The sequence below is a fragment of the Salminus brasiliensis genome, chromosome 1 (genome assembly GCF_030463535.1).
Source record: "Salminus brasiliensis chromosome 1, fSalBra1.hap2, whole genome shotgun sequence".
Lineage (NCBI taxonomy): Eukaryota > Metazoa > Chordata > Actinopteri > Characiformes > Bryconidae > Salminus > Salminus brasiliensis.
Genome location: NC_132878.1, coordinates 46,962,622 through 46,977,475, shown reverse-complemented (window position 1 = coordinate 46,977,475; position 14,854 = coordinate 46,962,622). Strand labels below are relative to the sequence as shown.

Below are 14,854 nucleotides of genomic sequence, written 5' to 3'. Positions count from 1 at the left end.
TTTACCATTATCATGATAAGCATGTAACAATCACAAACAACTGTGTCCCAAGATGAACTGATCAAATAATTCTAAAAACTACACAAAAAGAACACAATTTAATGAACGATTTTTTAACTAGATAGTAGTAGAAATCAAAGGGAAAGTATAGTATGATAGTTAACAGATTATTTTCCTTCCTTTTCTTATAGTAAAATATCTCTTCTGAGCGTAATGCAGATTTGAACATTACTATGAAGTTTTGATTTCAAACATCAGAATATATGTGAAAACAACAGTACAATAAAACCACAAAATAGCTATTTGACTGAAGGAATTTTACTGAAGGAAAGCATTTAACACATTAGTCAAAGCAATCTGAAGTATTCATTGTGATGCTTATCATATCTGCATATTGTAATATTGAATATTTCACTAGAATAAAAAGGTTACAGTATAATGATAAACATGAAAAGATCGCACCATGTACAGAACTGTAAATAAATCAAGTACATAGTCCAAAAAGAAAAACAGCATTTGTTTGACATATCATATGTACAGCATCATAATCCACACTGCATGCCTAAGATTAACAAATGCATCTAAAGTGGAGGAAATGCAGTTTTACCTACCTGTGATTTCTGTGTTAAATATGTACACACCTGAAACAAAATGCCACACAAAGCTGACTTCTGAAGGAACTTCACAACTTTGGGACCAATAACATTCAGTATTTGGAGCCAGGAAACGAACATGTTACCAGGGGCTTTTTTGTGCACAACAACCTTTAAGTGGTTACTGCTCCATTCGACATGTGAACCAAATGATGAGTTCCAGATGTTTCCATTTGTGATATGGTAAGAAGAATACCAAGTCACAATTTATAAGGATTACTTTAGTAACTTAAGAAAAGCAACATGACAAATATAACTGTGCGGTCTTGTTATTAAGTGTCAAATGAGTGGAATTTTTATGCACTGTTTTAGTCAAAGCTCACCGTTTAACACAAGTCCTATATGATTAAAATTTGGATTAACATTGGTTGGCCAGAATAGGAATTCAAGTACATAAATTCCACACTATTGTCCAACATGTTTTCAATAAAAACATCAAGAGATTATCAATTAGCCTAGCACAAGGCTAGTTTAAGATTAATGGTAGGAAAAGTGTTAATTGCTCTACTGAACAAATGATCATTTGAGTAGAACTAAATTTACTGGTGTAACTAAAGCATAACATAAGTCACTGAGTACTAAGAAAGCAATGGTAATCATTTTAACATTTGTACATTTGACTGAAAAAAAACTCTTCTTGCATTCCAGTGCACCTCATATTCTCTTGATTTTTCTCTTGATTTTTTGTGAAAATCTTTGTAAAAATAAAAACAGAATAACAAGGGAATTGTCATATTACTTTCTAACCACTATTCATTTAATATAGAATTTGAGTAAAAAAACAAAGATTAATCATGTGATTTAATGAGAAGGAAAATTATTTGGATATGTTTTCTAGTAGTAGTGACAATTGGTGGATGTTTTCTTTAGCGACTAAGAAATTACACAGCCTGTGTCTTTCTGTGGCTTGAGATCAGGCTCCTTCACAGGCTTAATGTCTTCATCTTGCTTGGGTTTTGCTTTTGCCTAGGAGCAAACATTTTGACAACGTTATGTAAACAGAGCTGAATTTAAGGTACATGTTCACAATCCAATATGTTAGATGTTTTTAAATATGAAGTTATACCTTGTCATCTTTCTGCCCTCTGGTGAGATCAAATGTGGCATAGACCTCAGAAGTGCACTGGTCACTGAGCGGGGGTAGCTCAAAGGTAATAGGTTCTGCCAAACCGTAACTTGCCTTAAGCTCCAAAACAGGTGCTTCTGCAGGCACTTTATGAAAGTATCTGTAACGCAAAAAGTTTCCTATACATAATAATGATAATCTAAAATCACATAATAATAAAATCTAAAGTCACATAATAGAAACAAGGTATGAGTTTACATAGTATTTACTTTCCACTGATGCTATTGCTTGCTTGCTCACTTGGGGCTCAGACCAAATCTCAGTGTTCCCCTCTTGAAATAATTTGTAACAGAAAATGTAATCATTCTTCATCTCCAAGCACCAAGCATCAAACACCGAAGCATTTATAATTTTATAACATTATAATTTATAATCCCTTCATCATTGCCATTTATTTACATTCTGCAAATGTATCATTCATATTGATTCTTTCATATACCATCATTTGTCAGTACTCAATGCGTTCATTATGAGCAATTAAATTAAAATATTTTGAATATTCTATGCACTATTGACAACAGAATAAGCCACAAACCTATACAAGTCCCAGACATGAAAAAGTATTAAATACTGTGAACCAATTTTGGTCATACCACCCAGCAATAGTACCAGCTATAATCAGACAAGCTGAAAGGTCATCTTAACCTTTAAAGAGACCGATCTCTGAAGGCAGTCTTTGATTCAATCCCACTATAAGAGTTCCCACAATTTATATGCTTTTGCCTTGGCTCTACGATATGGTGAACAAAGTAAATTAATTAATAAAGGCAAAAACAACAAAAAGAAATGAAAGAAATGAGTATAAATGAGTATATGAGTATAAATGAGTGAGTATAAATGAGTATAAAGCACAAATAAAGGCATTAGTATGGGACATAAAGCCATAAACAAATAAAAAAAGAAAAAGAAGATAGAAAATAATAACTAAACTATAGTATTTGTATATGTATATACTTTAATCCTTTACTTTTTTTATATTCCTCAATTAATTTATTCTATTTGTTTAATGTCTATATATATTTATATTTTGTAACTTCTTACGATTTATTTGTTCACTCATTTTTTTATTTCTGTATTTCTTCCTACATATAACATTGAAGGGGCACATTTTTTACATTCAGGTTTAGCAATCAAGACCAGAGAGAATGCAGTTGAAGAATTCCAGATCTATTCTGAGAGATGTAATTGCAGAGGGAGATTTTTTTAATGTTAGTTATGTATGGAGTAGTTTGAAATTAGGTATTGGATCATAGTAGTTCATAATCAGGATCATAATAGTTTTTCTACTGTAGTTGATTTGATGGGATGGGTAGTTTTTGATGGTAGCAGATATTGTTTCCATAGATATATAATCAATCAGTGAATTACTCCAGTGAGTGAAACTAATTTAGTATTAAGATAGTATTTTTTGATTTCCAGTTCATGAGTCCACTCCATGAAGCAAAGTGCAGTGTTTCTGGTATGTAGAATTTTTTTAAATGGGCACGCTTTTGAGTATTTGGCTCATAAATGGCAAGTCTGTATCTTTGTCTGTTGTACACAAATTCATAGGACATCTGACCAGGATTTATCCATTTTATTATCTATTGTAATTGATTTGCAAGGATATAGTAACAATTTTGTGCTTCTAAGACTCCATGGGTTTTTGAATTCTGTAGTATGACGAGTTGATTCTGGGTGGTTTATTTCCCAAAAGAAAGTTGAGAAGGTGGTATCTAATTATTTAAACCAGGTTGTGGGAGGTTGAACAAGTAAGCAGGTGTATATACATAGGTATATAAACAGGTCATTTGATTTATGTTTTATGTCCAACTTAATTATTTACTTTTTATATATAATAAGTATAATTATTATGTAAATTTGGAGATGCGTATAGACTAATTTTATGTTGGGTGGGTGATGTCCAAATTCGTTTTATATTTTCATTCGGACTTATTGCTGCGGCTAATGGTGCTATGAATATGGCAAATAGATGGGGTGATCCTTGCCTTGCCTATGGCCTCTGTGGAGAGTGAAACACTGTGAAATTTCCCCCTTTGGTGGTTACAGTGTCCAAAGTTGAGAGCCACTTTATAAATAAAACTGAAACCCAATCTGTGTAATGTAGCAAGTAATTTAAATATTTTTTTTATTTTCTACATTACACAGATTGGGTTTTAATTGTTCTCATGTTACTATGCCTATTTGTGATTTTGGTTCTGCAGCATAATAGATCATGTTGAATAGTCTGTGCATGTTGGTGGTCGAGTGTCTGCCTTAGACCTGGGATTACAGTTTCTACTCTAATAGATAATGCCTTTCTTATAATTGTTGTGTCTGTGTTAAGTGATCGAGGTTGATAACTGGAAGGTATGGCTGGATCTTTGTTAAGAGGTGAAGTGAAATTGTGGCTGTATTCATATCAAAGGAAAGTCTCATTCTCTCTGATTTCTGTTGTTAATTTATTAGAGTGGTGCTAATATTAGCTATAAATGTTTCCTTTATTAACTGGTGCTTTATTGTTGGGCATTTGGTTTAATGGTTCTTCTAGTGTCTGTTTCAGTCCTTCAGTAAGCTTTGGTAGTTTAATATTTGAGAAACATGTTAATATCTTCCAATTTTAGGTTGCAGTCTAATGCATATGCAAATTACTTTGTGTCTCTGTGTAGTTTTTGTTTATAATTGGGGAGTCTGAGAGGATGGAAATTTGATTGAACATTTTGAAATAAGGTGGAATTATCAGTGTAAGTGTGTAGATATTTGCAATAGTCATTGTATTGTTATTAGTGATATTTATAATAATAATAATAATAATAATAATAAATGGTATTTTGGAAATTTGACTAAAATTAAGTAATTAAAATTTTTGTTGGTTAGTTTTTGTTAGGTGCGTTTCTTATAAAAGGCATATATCAGCTTTAAAAATGATCCAATACCATGAATGTTCCAAGTAACAATTTGTTTTACTGTGTTACGTTAAGTTGTTAAGTAGAATATCTCTCTTTCCTCTATGCCAGGCTTGGTTGATAAATCTACGTTGGTAAGACAATTAGATGTTGGTAGAAAAACAAGAATTTGCTACCTGGGGCATGAACAGTGACATACATTTTTCTTTAGACAATAATTTAAAAAACTAAAAAAAAAGAATAAATTAATAAAGAGAGAAAAGGGAACAAAGAAGAAGGATGAAGTCTTGGTGCTTAGCACTTATAAGGGAGACCATGTGCTTTCTAGATTTATTAACATATTATATGGTGGCCTATTTTATGTAATTAGTATTTATAAAAAGATGCGCATTTGTGAGAGAGATGGGACTTATTACTTATTTTGAACGTTTTTCTCTCCGAGGCAGTGGACGTTGTGAAATGTTATGTTCTCGGCTGCATCTGGTGGTAGTTTTAGTTTGGTGATTAAGAACTCATGTATAATTTTCCTCAAGATTTTTGGCTGGATTTTCAGGAATGCCAGATAAGTTGATATTGTCTCATTAGCCTGTTAGGCTATTAGCCTGTAGCTCTAGCATTGTCGCCTTCATTTGATTGTTTTCCTTCGTTATGGTTTTGTTTTATTCGGATAGTTCAGTGAGTTGTTCCTTACCGAACTCTAGCATTCACTTAGAACGATGGACATTCTCACATTGAGGCTGCTTAGTCTGAGGTCAATGGACTGTAAATTGTCACTGACCTCTGTGTGAAGCTCAGTTTTTGCCTGAGGATCAGGATCTTCAGGTGAGCTGCGTGGACAGATTGTTTGCAGGTATTGCATTGTTAGTTGGTGATAGTACTGGTCGATAAATTCCTCTAGTGCTTCTAGGTAGTCAAGATTAAATTTCTTTTTTTTGTGCAATAAGAGGACTTTTCCGATGAGGGTTTATTATGAGCTGTAGTGCCTTGGAGTTTGCTTTGCTGTTAAACCTTACATGTTATACACCTCCTGGTGTTTTCATATGTAGAAAACACAATGAATGAAGCCCTTGTCTGCACACATCTGTGGAATTAAAAGATCACATCAGATGTACATGATTTGTTTTTGTTTTTTTTGAGTCTCAACAAATCCACTCCTATCTCTCTGGTCGTGATTGGTAAGCCTGCAAAAAATGCCCCTTCATTATCGTTCATAAGAATAAATAAATGAATAAAGCAAAAAGATTAAACATATTGGCATTAGTAAAACTAGTACAGAATACAGAAATATAAGTATACAAATAATATTTTTTGTTATTTTATTTATTAATAGTTGTGTCAGGTCCCAAATAAATACGTTTCATGTAACAAAAATGAAAGTTATGTGTAAAACAAAATCCAATTTCCAAAATCCGATTACTGTTTTGCTGGATTTGTGTGTCCTCACACCTGTTCTCAAATAAATCCAACATGACATTGCTCCATACTATTCATCAATATAACAATCTCCATACAGTTCACCCCTCAGTTCTTTTAAACCTCTCAAAAAACCTATACATTTATGTAAACTTATTTTTAGCTTGATTACTGTCTGTACATTTTTGCTGCCATGGTGTCAATTCTTATGTATGTGTGTGCATGCATGTGTGTACAAACTCACATGAAACCATTTTCTCTCTGACATTTCTCCAAAGTGTTTTTGATCAAGCTGCCAAGTTTCCTGAAGAACAATTGTTCAGAGGGCTTAGCTGTGCTGCCTGGGCCTTTGGTCTGACGGTATTCTTTACACAGCACCTCGGCACGCGAGTAATCTGCAGAAAGACAGACAATTACAAACCCAAAACAAGTTACATATACATGTAGCATGGCCATATATAGTGTATACAGAAGATATACTATAGGAAATTGCAGATTGCTGAAAAACACTGCTAGTCTGTTCCACCCGAAGGTGGGATAAAACATGACTAACCCATTGGGAACAATAATAACCCCTAATTTGCATTGGCTGTGATGTGTCCAGTGATATCAAATGGCCCAAAGGTATGCAGTGGAAAAAATGTGGGATGTTCTAAATGTTTGACCAATGGCATGTAAATCTACCCCCCAGCCCCGCCCCCACCCCACCCCCAAAATCAACTCACATATTTCTGCCTCCTGTAGGGATCGTATGGCATCTCCACATTTGTCACTGGCCAGAAGAGTCTGTCCATGGTAACAGTATGCCTGTTATAAAAAAAAAAGTGTAAAGACACCTGTCTGAAAGCTAAAGTGTTTTCCTACTGGTTTCATGAACATGAGTTCTGTGTTTTGTAATGTGATAGAATGGGGGATTCACATAGAGGTGACAATATGACAATATTTTAATGTATCATGAACAAGTTTGTTATCTTGATACACAATTCTAAGCATATAGAGGATATCCTCAGTACAGAACACTGATCAACTGCATGTTTCATTGCAAACAGGGTAATTAGTCTGGTTTAATTAAATAAAGAGCAGCGCATTTTGAATAGAAAAAAAAACCACTGTACTCAGTGTGGTACAGTATTTAAATAGTAGTTTTTAAAAACCCAGCACTACTGAAGCAATCTGTTTGCAATTATGTGTATCACTATAAATATCATGTACACGGTGTGCAGAATTATTAGGCAAATGAGTATTTTGATCACATCATCCTTTTTATACATGTTGTCCTACTCCAAGCTCTATAGGCTTGAAAGCCAACTACCAATCATGTACCAATCAGTGATGTGCATCTCTGTAATGAGAAGGGGTGTGGTCTAATGACATCAACACCTTATATAAGGTGTGCTTAATTATTAGGCAACTTCCTTTCCTTTGGCAAAATGGGTCAGAAGAGAGATTTGACGAACTCTGAAAAGTCAAAAATTGTGAGATGTCTTGCAGAGGGATGCAGCAGTCTTGAAATTGCCAAACAATCAAGCGTTTCATGGCAAATAGCCAACAGGGTCGCAAGAAACATGTTGGAAAAAAGGTGCAAAATAACTGCCCATGAATTGTCATCGTAAAGAAAGGTGGCTATATTGGTCACTTTGTTGTTTTTCGTTTTGTTTTTGAATGTCAGAAATGTTTATTTCTAAATGTTTATTTTGTGTTGTTATATTGGTTTACCTGGTGAAAATAAACAAGTGAGATGGGTATAGTGTCTTTTGGGTTGATTGAGAACATAGTTGTTGTTCAATAATAAAAATAATCCTATCAAATACAACTTGCCTAATAATTCTGCACACACTGTATTGTGAAAATGTCTTTAAATATGGTCATAATATTTTTACCATACCGCCCAGACTTGAAAATCTGTAATCATGTCAACATGGACCACAATCCATATGGAATGTTTCCAACATGTTGTGCAATCCATGCCACAAAGAATTTAGGCTCTACCCAGTATTAGTGTAGTCTTCCAGTAAAGTGCTTGTGAGCATGAGCTGAAACATTCATTACTATTAAAACACAATTATCGTATATCCAAGCTGACATTGCAGAAGACTTACATAAGCCATGTAAAAATGCTGTTTCAGCTGCAGGTACTTTCTCCACTTACTGCTGTATTCGGGGTCCAAAGTGTTAAGAGTATGATCTAGTGGGATGAGAAAACTCACAACATATATAGGAATATAAAAACTTGTTTAAAAAAAAAAGAAAGCAAAGAAAGAAAAATCTGATTGTTTTTTTTATGTCAACCAATAAAGGTTTCAAAAACGGTTTCTTGGAAAACATAAAACCAGAGTCAGAGTGATTTGCTTTCATATAAGCACAGTTGACTCACCAGCTCTTTGATAGAAGTTTGCTGTCTCAAATGCTAAAGCTGCAATAAGGCCTGCATTATGCTTCAGCTCAATTGCGCGGGCAATTGTGACTAAAGAGAAATAAGGAAATATGATAAGAAATTCAGAATTGTTTGTTTGTTTTTCATTTCCAAACAAAAGGGAGTGTAAAGTAAATACTGAGAATGTTTCACACCTTCTTGAGCCTCTGCTTGACTCTGCACAATGTAGGTGTCAATGACCCTGGGCTCCAGGTCTTTGCCTTTCTCAGCTGGCGAAATGAGTCGTGGTATTTGAATCTCCTGGAAGGAGAGAACATTACCTACTCACATACTATCATTACACCCCTTAATCTACTTAGAAATATTATGTTTACACACACATACAAACTTAATCTTAGGCACCTTCAATGACCTATTAGCACCTATTGATTTTAAACCTTATCAGAAGTATAGTAATAATAAAAAATAAATAAATAAATAAAATATTTATTCTAAAATCTAGATGCCACAACTGTTGGCACCAATACACACTGTTGGCACGATTAATTCTATGCTTATTCTGTCTTATTTTCAGAGGTGGTTAATTGTACTCACTTGTTCTGTGTTTTTCCTCATATTATCATGAGTGAAATCCAACTGAATGTGGCCTTCACATATATTATGTGAAAACAGATAAACAGATGGACAACTAAGAAGTTTAAATGAACTTTCACATGCTACTTAAACACCCTGGACAGAGAGCCAGTCCATTTCAGGGTCACACACACACACACACACACACACACACACACACACACACACACACACACACACACACACACACAAAAAAGGTGCAAAAGGTGCACAAAGATTTAAATTAATGGGTGTCAATGACTTTGGCCCACATAGATTTGAGAGATTTTATTATTTTTTAATATTGTTAAATATTAAGAAATAATAAAGAATGGTTTTCCAGCTTGCTTTTCCTCTCATACTATGCTGCCAATTCATGCTTTTAGAATACATACAAATAAAACATAAATCAACTAAAACTAAAAAAAAACATTCTTGTTAAAGATTCTGTATACAATTCTAGAAAACTACAATGAGAGCAAAACAAACACACCCCTCTCTTCAGTGCTCATTCAGAAGCTCCGCCTGTCAATTCATGCACAGCCAAAGTAACAACACTGAGCTTGCAAACTAGACAGCAAATACAGCATCAAAAAACACAACAGTGTAAAAACTAGAGAGCGTTGTGTTCACGTTGTTTATACAATTTTACAGGTAGATAATGTTACCTAGTGTGGCATTTTAAATTAGGCATGGATCCAAATAATCCCACTGTGCTAGGAAACGTTGTATGATCAAACACCGTGATATAAATGTTAAAGAGAACATCAGGGCTCCTTTAGCATGATTAGCTTTAGCTAGGTTGTGGGTTAGGAAACTTGATAAAATCATCTGTGCTTAATCGAGCACAAACATTCTCAAACAGAACAAATCAAAACTCACCTATTTCTGTGACACAGCAAACAAAAGTTTATCAAGCAGGAAGAGAGCAACATCCTCATCCCTTTTCTTGCCTTTCAACATTTTAAGGTCTCTCCATTGTCTCACCAATGTTTACACTTGTCTTCACCCTTATATTCAGCTTTTATTTGTCAGCTCTTTTCTTTTTTGAATGTTTCTTGGCTGAAATGGCTCAACCCTGGCCATTGTTTTCCATTTACAGAGACACGGACAAGTACGGACCAACTTTTTTTTCAGCATGTAAACAGACCAGAGAGCTAGTAAACTTTGTGAAAGCATTTGCTGAATTTTACAAAAAGCATATTTATATTAAAATATTTACATATACAGTGCCTTTAATACAAAGGTTTGGTTTCAGATTTCTACCACTAGTTGCTTTAATTCACTAGCAACACCACAACTGATTTTGACTATAAATGTGGACAAAAAAGTAAAGATGATAAATTAATAATGTGCTTGACGCTGACATTCATAAAGTCGCTACTTTTTGTTTTCACATTGCCATCTATTCTAATGTTTTTTTCCAGAGTAATTAATGTAAATAAACAAATATTTACTGCCTAGAGAAATAGCTCTCTCAATAAAACATTTGTAACATGTAACAAGTGACAATTACCTTCAGATACTTGAACATTCCTGCAGCAGTTTTAAGACTCTTATGTACATCTTTTGCCTCATCTTCAGTGATGCTACAATAAAAGTGACACTTTTTTTCCACACTGTGATCAGGTAATGCAACAAATAAAAACTGATTTCATGTAAAGTAAAAAAAAAAAAAAAGAAGAAAAGGTACTCACTTTTCCTTTCCGGCAAGCCTTGATGCAAATTTAGTGTGCCAAATTGCAACGTTAAATCCAATGGATACCAGTTCAAAAACAGCATCTTGTTGGGAACTTGATAAAAATACATAAAACTGTTGTATTGCAGCTGAAGTTCATACACCAAACGCTGAACTGTATCAACTACCTCAACTATGACAGTAATGTCTGACAAATTAAGTTAATACACATCAAGACATACATTTTGGGCTACGCTGGTTAAAATTAGTCATTGTGAATAGCTAAGACAGTAAAAGAGTACCTGATTTAGTTTAAGTTGATTTAATAGCAAAATACTTTTTATATCCATTTTTTCAGTTTCAAAAAAAAAGAAAAAAGAAACATGACTAACGGAAATGTTTAGGCACCCTGCATGATAAGTATTTAGTAACATTCTCTTTTGCAAAAGACATGCAGTGTTAGGTGATTCTTGGGCTGTCTTGCATGTACTGCTCTTTAGCAGTCTATCCACAAATCTTTGATGTTCAGGGCAACGGCAAAATTTGAAGCTTGCACCTCTTGAGGTTGCCCATTGTGGATCAATTTACTTTTTAGTGTGTTAGGAAGCTACTTCGAGAAGCCCATGACTGCCTATTGTTGGAAAAATGTTTAAGGAGATATAGAATAGTCATTTAACGATAACTGTGAAAAAAACATAGCCATAACATGGTCATAAGGTCTAAGGCAAAAAAACAAACAAACAAAAAAAAAAAAAAACACTGTTTTGTAAAATTGTAAATGCTGAGTCATTAATGTTATGCCTTTTGGAGATGCTCTTTCACTCATAATTTTTATTTATTTATTATTTATTTTACCAGAAGTGCTCAATTCGTTGTATGCCACCATATATCAGTATCACAACACTTTACCTAGGGGTGTTTCCTTGCAAAGTGTCAGTCCACTTGAAGTTCTGAATAAACCGCAGCTTGTTCTCTTGCGTGGTTCCATCCAGGGACACAATGAACCCTATGAATACATAGCAGTTAAAAGAGCAGTAAGAACTTACCAGCTAAATAAAAATGATCATTTTCACAAGCTAGATAAACATGATATAGTCAGCTACATCAATAGGCAAATAGGCTATTTTAGCCCTGTAAATAACATACAACACATAAGAGTGTCTGTGGTCATTGCCCCTAGTTCAGTAGTGCGTGTGTGTTCATTACCACGGATGGGTCAAAAGCGGGGGACACATTTCACTGTACATAGTACAGTAACAGATACTTGCACCTTCACCTTTTTATCTGTAAAACTCACAAAACTAACCCTGTAAAAGAGAGAAATATTCATCAGTGGCCTTCTTCATGATCTCTGGATTGCAGGTAGCATCTGTGAACATGTCCAAAAGCCTAGCCCGTGTTGTTCTGAGGTCACTATAAAACAAGAAATATCAACATAAACACTCAGTTATCCTATAACGTTTATTCAGGAAATTATTTAAATCTATTTAAATACATTTAAATGCGAATATGGGTTTTGCACAAGTAAATGCTATTACATTTTATAGCATGTTATTCGAACTATCACCATATACATCAAGCTTACTTGCAAATTTTACTGGCAGCAGGACTGGATGCTACTCCATACAGATTGAATGACACAGGTGCTGTCGCCTTCAAAGGATTTCGATGGAACCAGTGTGTCATTGTATGGCAGCAACACCTTTTTGGCAGAACAGACTTTTATTAAAAATACTGAAATATATTCTATTCAATGACCATTCGGAGTTAGCTAATATAGCTAGCACTTTTTTCGTTTTTAGACTTCTTACTCAGCTAGTATTACATACTATATAAAACATATCACTGTAGCTAGATAGCTAGCTAGCTACCTGTTCTGGTTTAACGTAACTAGCATGTATTGTAATTACACACGATATGTTATGCATACAAATAAACATCTAAGTTAAACGTTGAAGCAAAACACAAAGCCCCTTTACTGACTGCCTTCTTGGGCAACTGTTTAACATAAGCTAGCTTTCTACAAAGGCATCGTCGAGCCGTCGTAAAGCGCTTTAACATTCGTTTCGTTTCTTGCCGATCAGGAACAGCTAATGGAGCTAGCTATCTGGATTGTACATTGTTCAACTGGATTGTTCAAATACAGAACAGCACGTTTGTCTAGTCAGCGATATGTTAGGGAGGTTAAATTAGTGGTTGTGGCCAAAGGAAAACGTAGCATTTGACTAGCCTGTTGTTAGAAAGCTACGCAACATAAATAACTGTATACAATCAGGTAAGAGGGCTTGTAGCTAGCTAACTAGGAAACAAAATCTATTTTATAATAATCTAGCTAGCTATATTATGTGTGACATAGTCTTACATAAAATTATATGTCCAAACCTTTTGGCGCACAAAGATTCGAAAAAAATGTGTAGCTAAATCCAAACCACGAAATAAACACGATGTTCTTCCTGTTTTACACGCGTCATCGATGAAAAAGATCACGTAATGTAGCTACCAAACTGAAGAAAAAGAGAACGCTTACCGGACCGGAGCACCAATGAGTGTAACTGGAAGGCGGGGATTTGTCGAGTCAACCAATCGCTCAATAGATTTTTGTTGCCAGTCGATTGTCAAGCCAATCACCATCCAGAATTCTTTGTCCAATCACTGCACGCAACAGTTTCCACGTTCCATCCTACATCCGAGGGCCGGCCGGCGCTGTGAAAACAAATAATTTGCTGTATGTGGTTGTACAGTTGTAAATGTATGTAGGACAAATATAAAATACAAAACATGCATAATTATATAGAAATACATTAACAAATGGGCATCACAGTAAGCTTTATTGTAAACTAATCAATAAAGCACGTTGGGTGCAATTTTAAATTATACATTTAAATTATAAATAAACAAATAAATAGTTAGAAATGTAATCTAATCGATTGGCTCTTTTTTGCTGAAGGCGACAGACACCATGTTTAGTACTAAGAGACCTCCAATTTATATTTTAACCAGAGGACCCTCTCCTTATTTAAAACATCTTTGGTCAGACGTATCTTAGGCTGCGTCCAGAAACCCCAAAAGTTGCTGCTTTTTCCTACCGATCCTCCACCTCTTCTCCGTGACCCGGAAACTGATTTTGTGGCGCCGTCCAACCGCTTGTCCAAATACCGGAGGAGGCGAAAGAAGCCGCTTAAAATCCCCCTAAGAAGCGGCTTCCAGCGGAGGAGGCATGAGAGTCCCCAGGAAGTCTTTTAAAGATTTTGAAGTGACATCACTGCGTGCACACCCAAAGGGACAATGAGCAGTACAGCAATAATATACATTTAGAGTTTAGATAAACTAACATGTTCCCCTGCTTATTTTCCACCTGGCTTATATATTGGAACTGAGCTTAAATGTTCTTTTTGCATTTAACACAAACACCGTGAAAGTGAAAGTATTGTGTGTTGAGTAAAACGTCATTAAATTATATATTATTTATACAACTTTATAAATTACAATTTCTAATAAGTTATTATATATATATATATATATATATATATATATAATTTTATATTATATTCATTTAGATTATACTGTTCACTGTATTTCTGTAAATAATTCAGTTAAATGAACAGAATTGTCATATATGTGCTGCTCTATGCAATAGCTGTGATTGGCTGGGCAACTCTAGGGGTATGCTGAATTTAGCTGAGTTTATCAGTTGTCAACCTCATATCTAAAAGGATCAGCTGTCCCATTTCCCCAATTACTGCTCCTTCTCTCCATTCTTCCTGCTTCTGTCCTCTCCTTGATTCCTCCACCTTCCTCCGGGGTTGGAAAGGAGCAGTAGGAAAGGAGGAGGAGAGAAGGAGTAGCAAAAGTTTCAGGACACAGCCCCAGAGTGCCAGGAATACACAGAGAGCCCAGGATGTCTGTTTTATATACAAAATGTATGTAGATGTCATTTTTAAATTTACAATTTAAAATTGTAATTTAAATAAATAAGTAATTTAAAGAAATAACAATGTGTATAATATACAATGTTATATTAGTGACTTGACAGTGTTATATAGTATTCTATATAAAAACTGTTAGAATGTCAACCAATAAAAACTTGTACATAATTGATTTTTATCATTTCCT

The 14,854-nt window shown here is 34.5% G+C and overlaps 1 protein-coding gene across 2 annotated transcripts; it reads right to left on the bottom strand.

Moving 5' to 3' along the window:
* Positions 1-302: 302 nt before the first annotated feature.
* Positions 303-14,224, bottom strand: brox (BRO1 domain and CAAX motif containing). 2 transcript variants are annotated; one of them, XM_072680174.1, is made up of 14 exons: positions 13,828-14,224; positions 13,269-13,444; positions 12,327-12,443; positions 12,048-12,154; positions 11,651-11,747; positions 10,761-10,856; positions 10,580-10,652; positions 8,646-8,751; positions 8,452-8,541; positions 8,177-8,262; positions 6,803-6,884; positions 6,322-6,472; positions 1,720-1,879; positions 303-1,619 (listed from the first exon to the last, which is right to left on the bottom strand). In XM_072680174.1, exons 2-14 carry the CDS (start codon positions 13,370-13,372, stop codon positions 1,527-1,529), a joined length of 1,362 nt encoding a protein of 453 aa, XP_072536275.1. In that variant the 5' UTR covers positions 13,373-13,444; positions 13,828-14,224; the 3' UTR covers positions 303-1,526. The 2 variants fall into 2 exon arrangements, with proteins under 2 accessions (XP_072536275.1, XP_072536286.1); XM_072680185.1 differs by lacking the exons at positions 13,269-13,444; positions 13,828-14,224 and adding an exon at positions 13,124-13,223.
* Between the last annotated feature and the right edge of the window lie 630 nt (positions 14,225-14,854).

Coding starts and splice junctions, on each gene's coding strand:
- brox (XM_072680174.1), bottom strand. CDS start 13,372: ATGGTGATTGGCTTGACAATCGACTGGCAACAAAAATCTATTGAGCGA. Junction 11,748..12,047: donor ATATTTCTCTCTTTTACAGG/GTTAGTTTTGTG, acceptor ATGTATTCATAG/GGTTCATTGTGTCCCTGGAT. Junction 8,263..8,451: donor AAACTTCTATCAAAGAGCTG/GTGAGTCAACTG, acceptor TCATCCCACTAG/ATCATACTCTTAACACTTTG.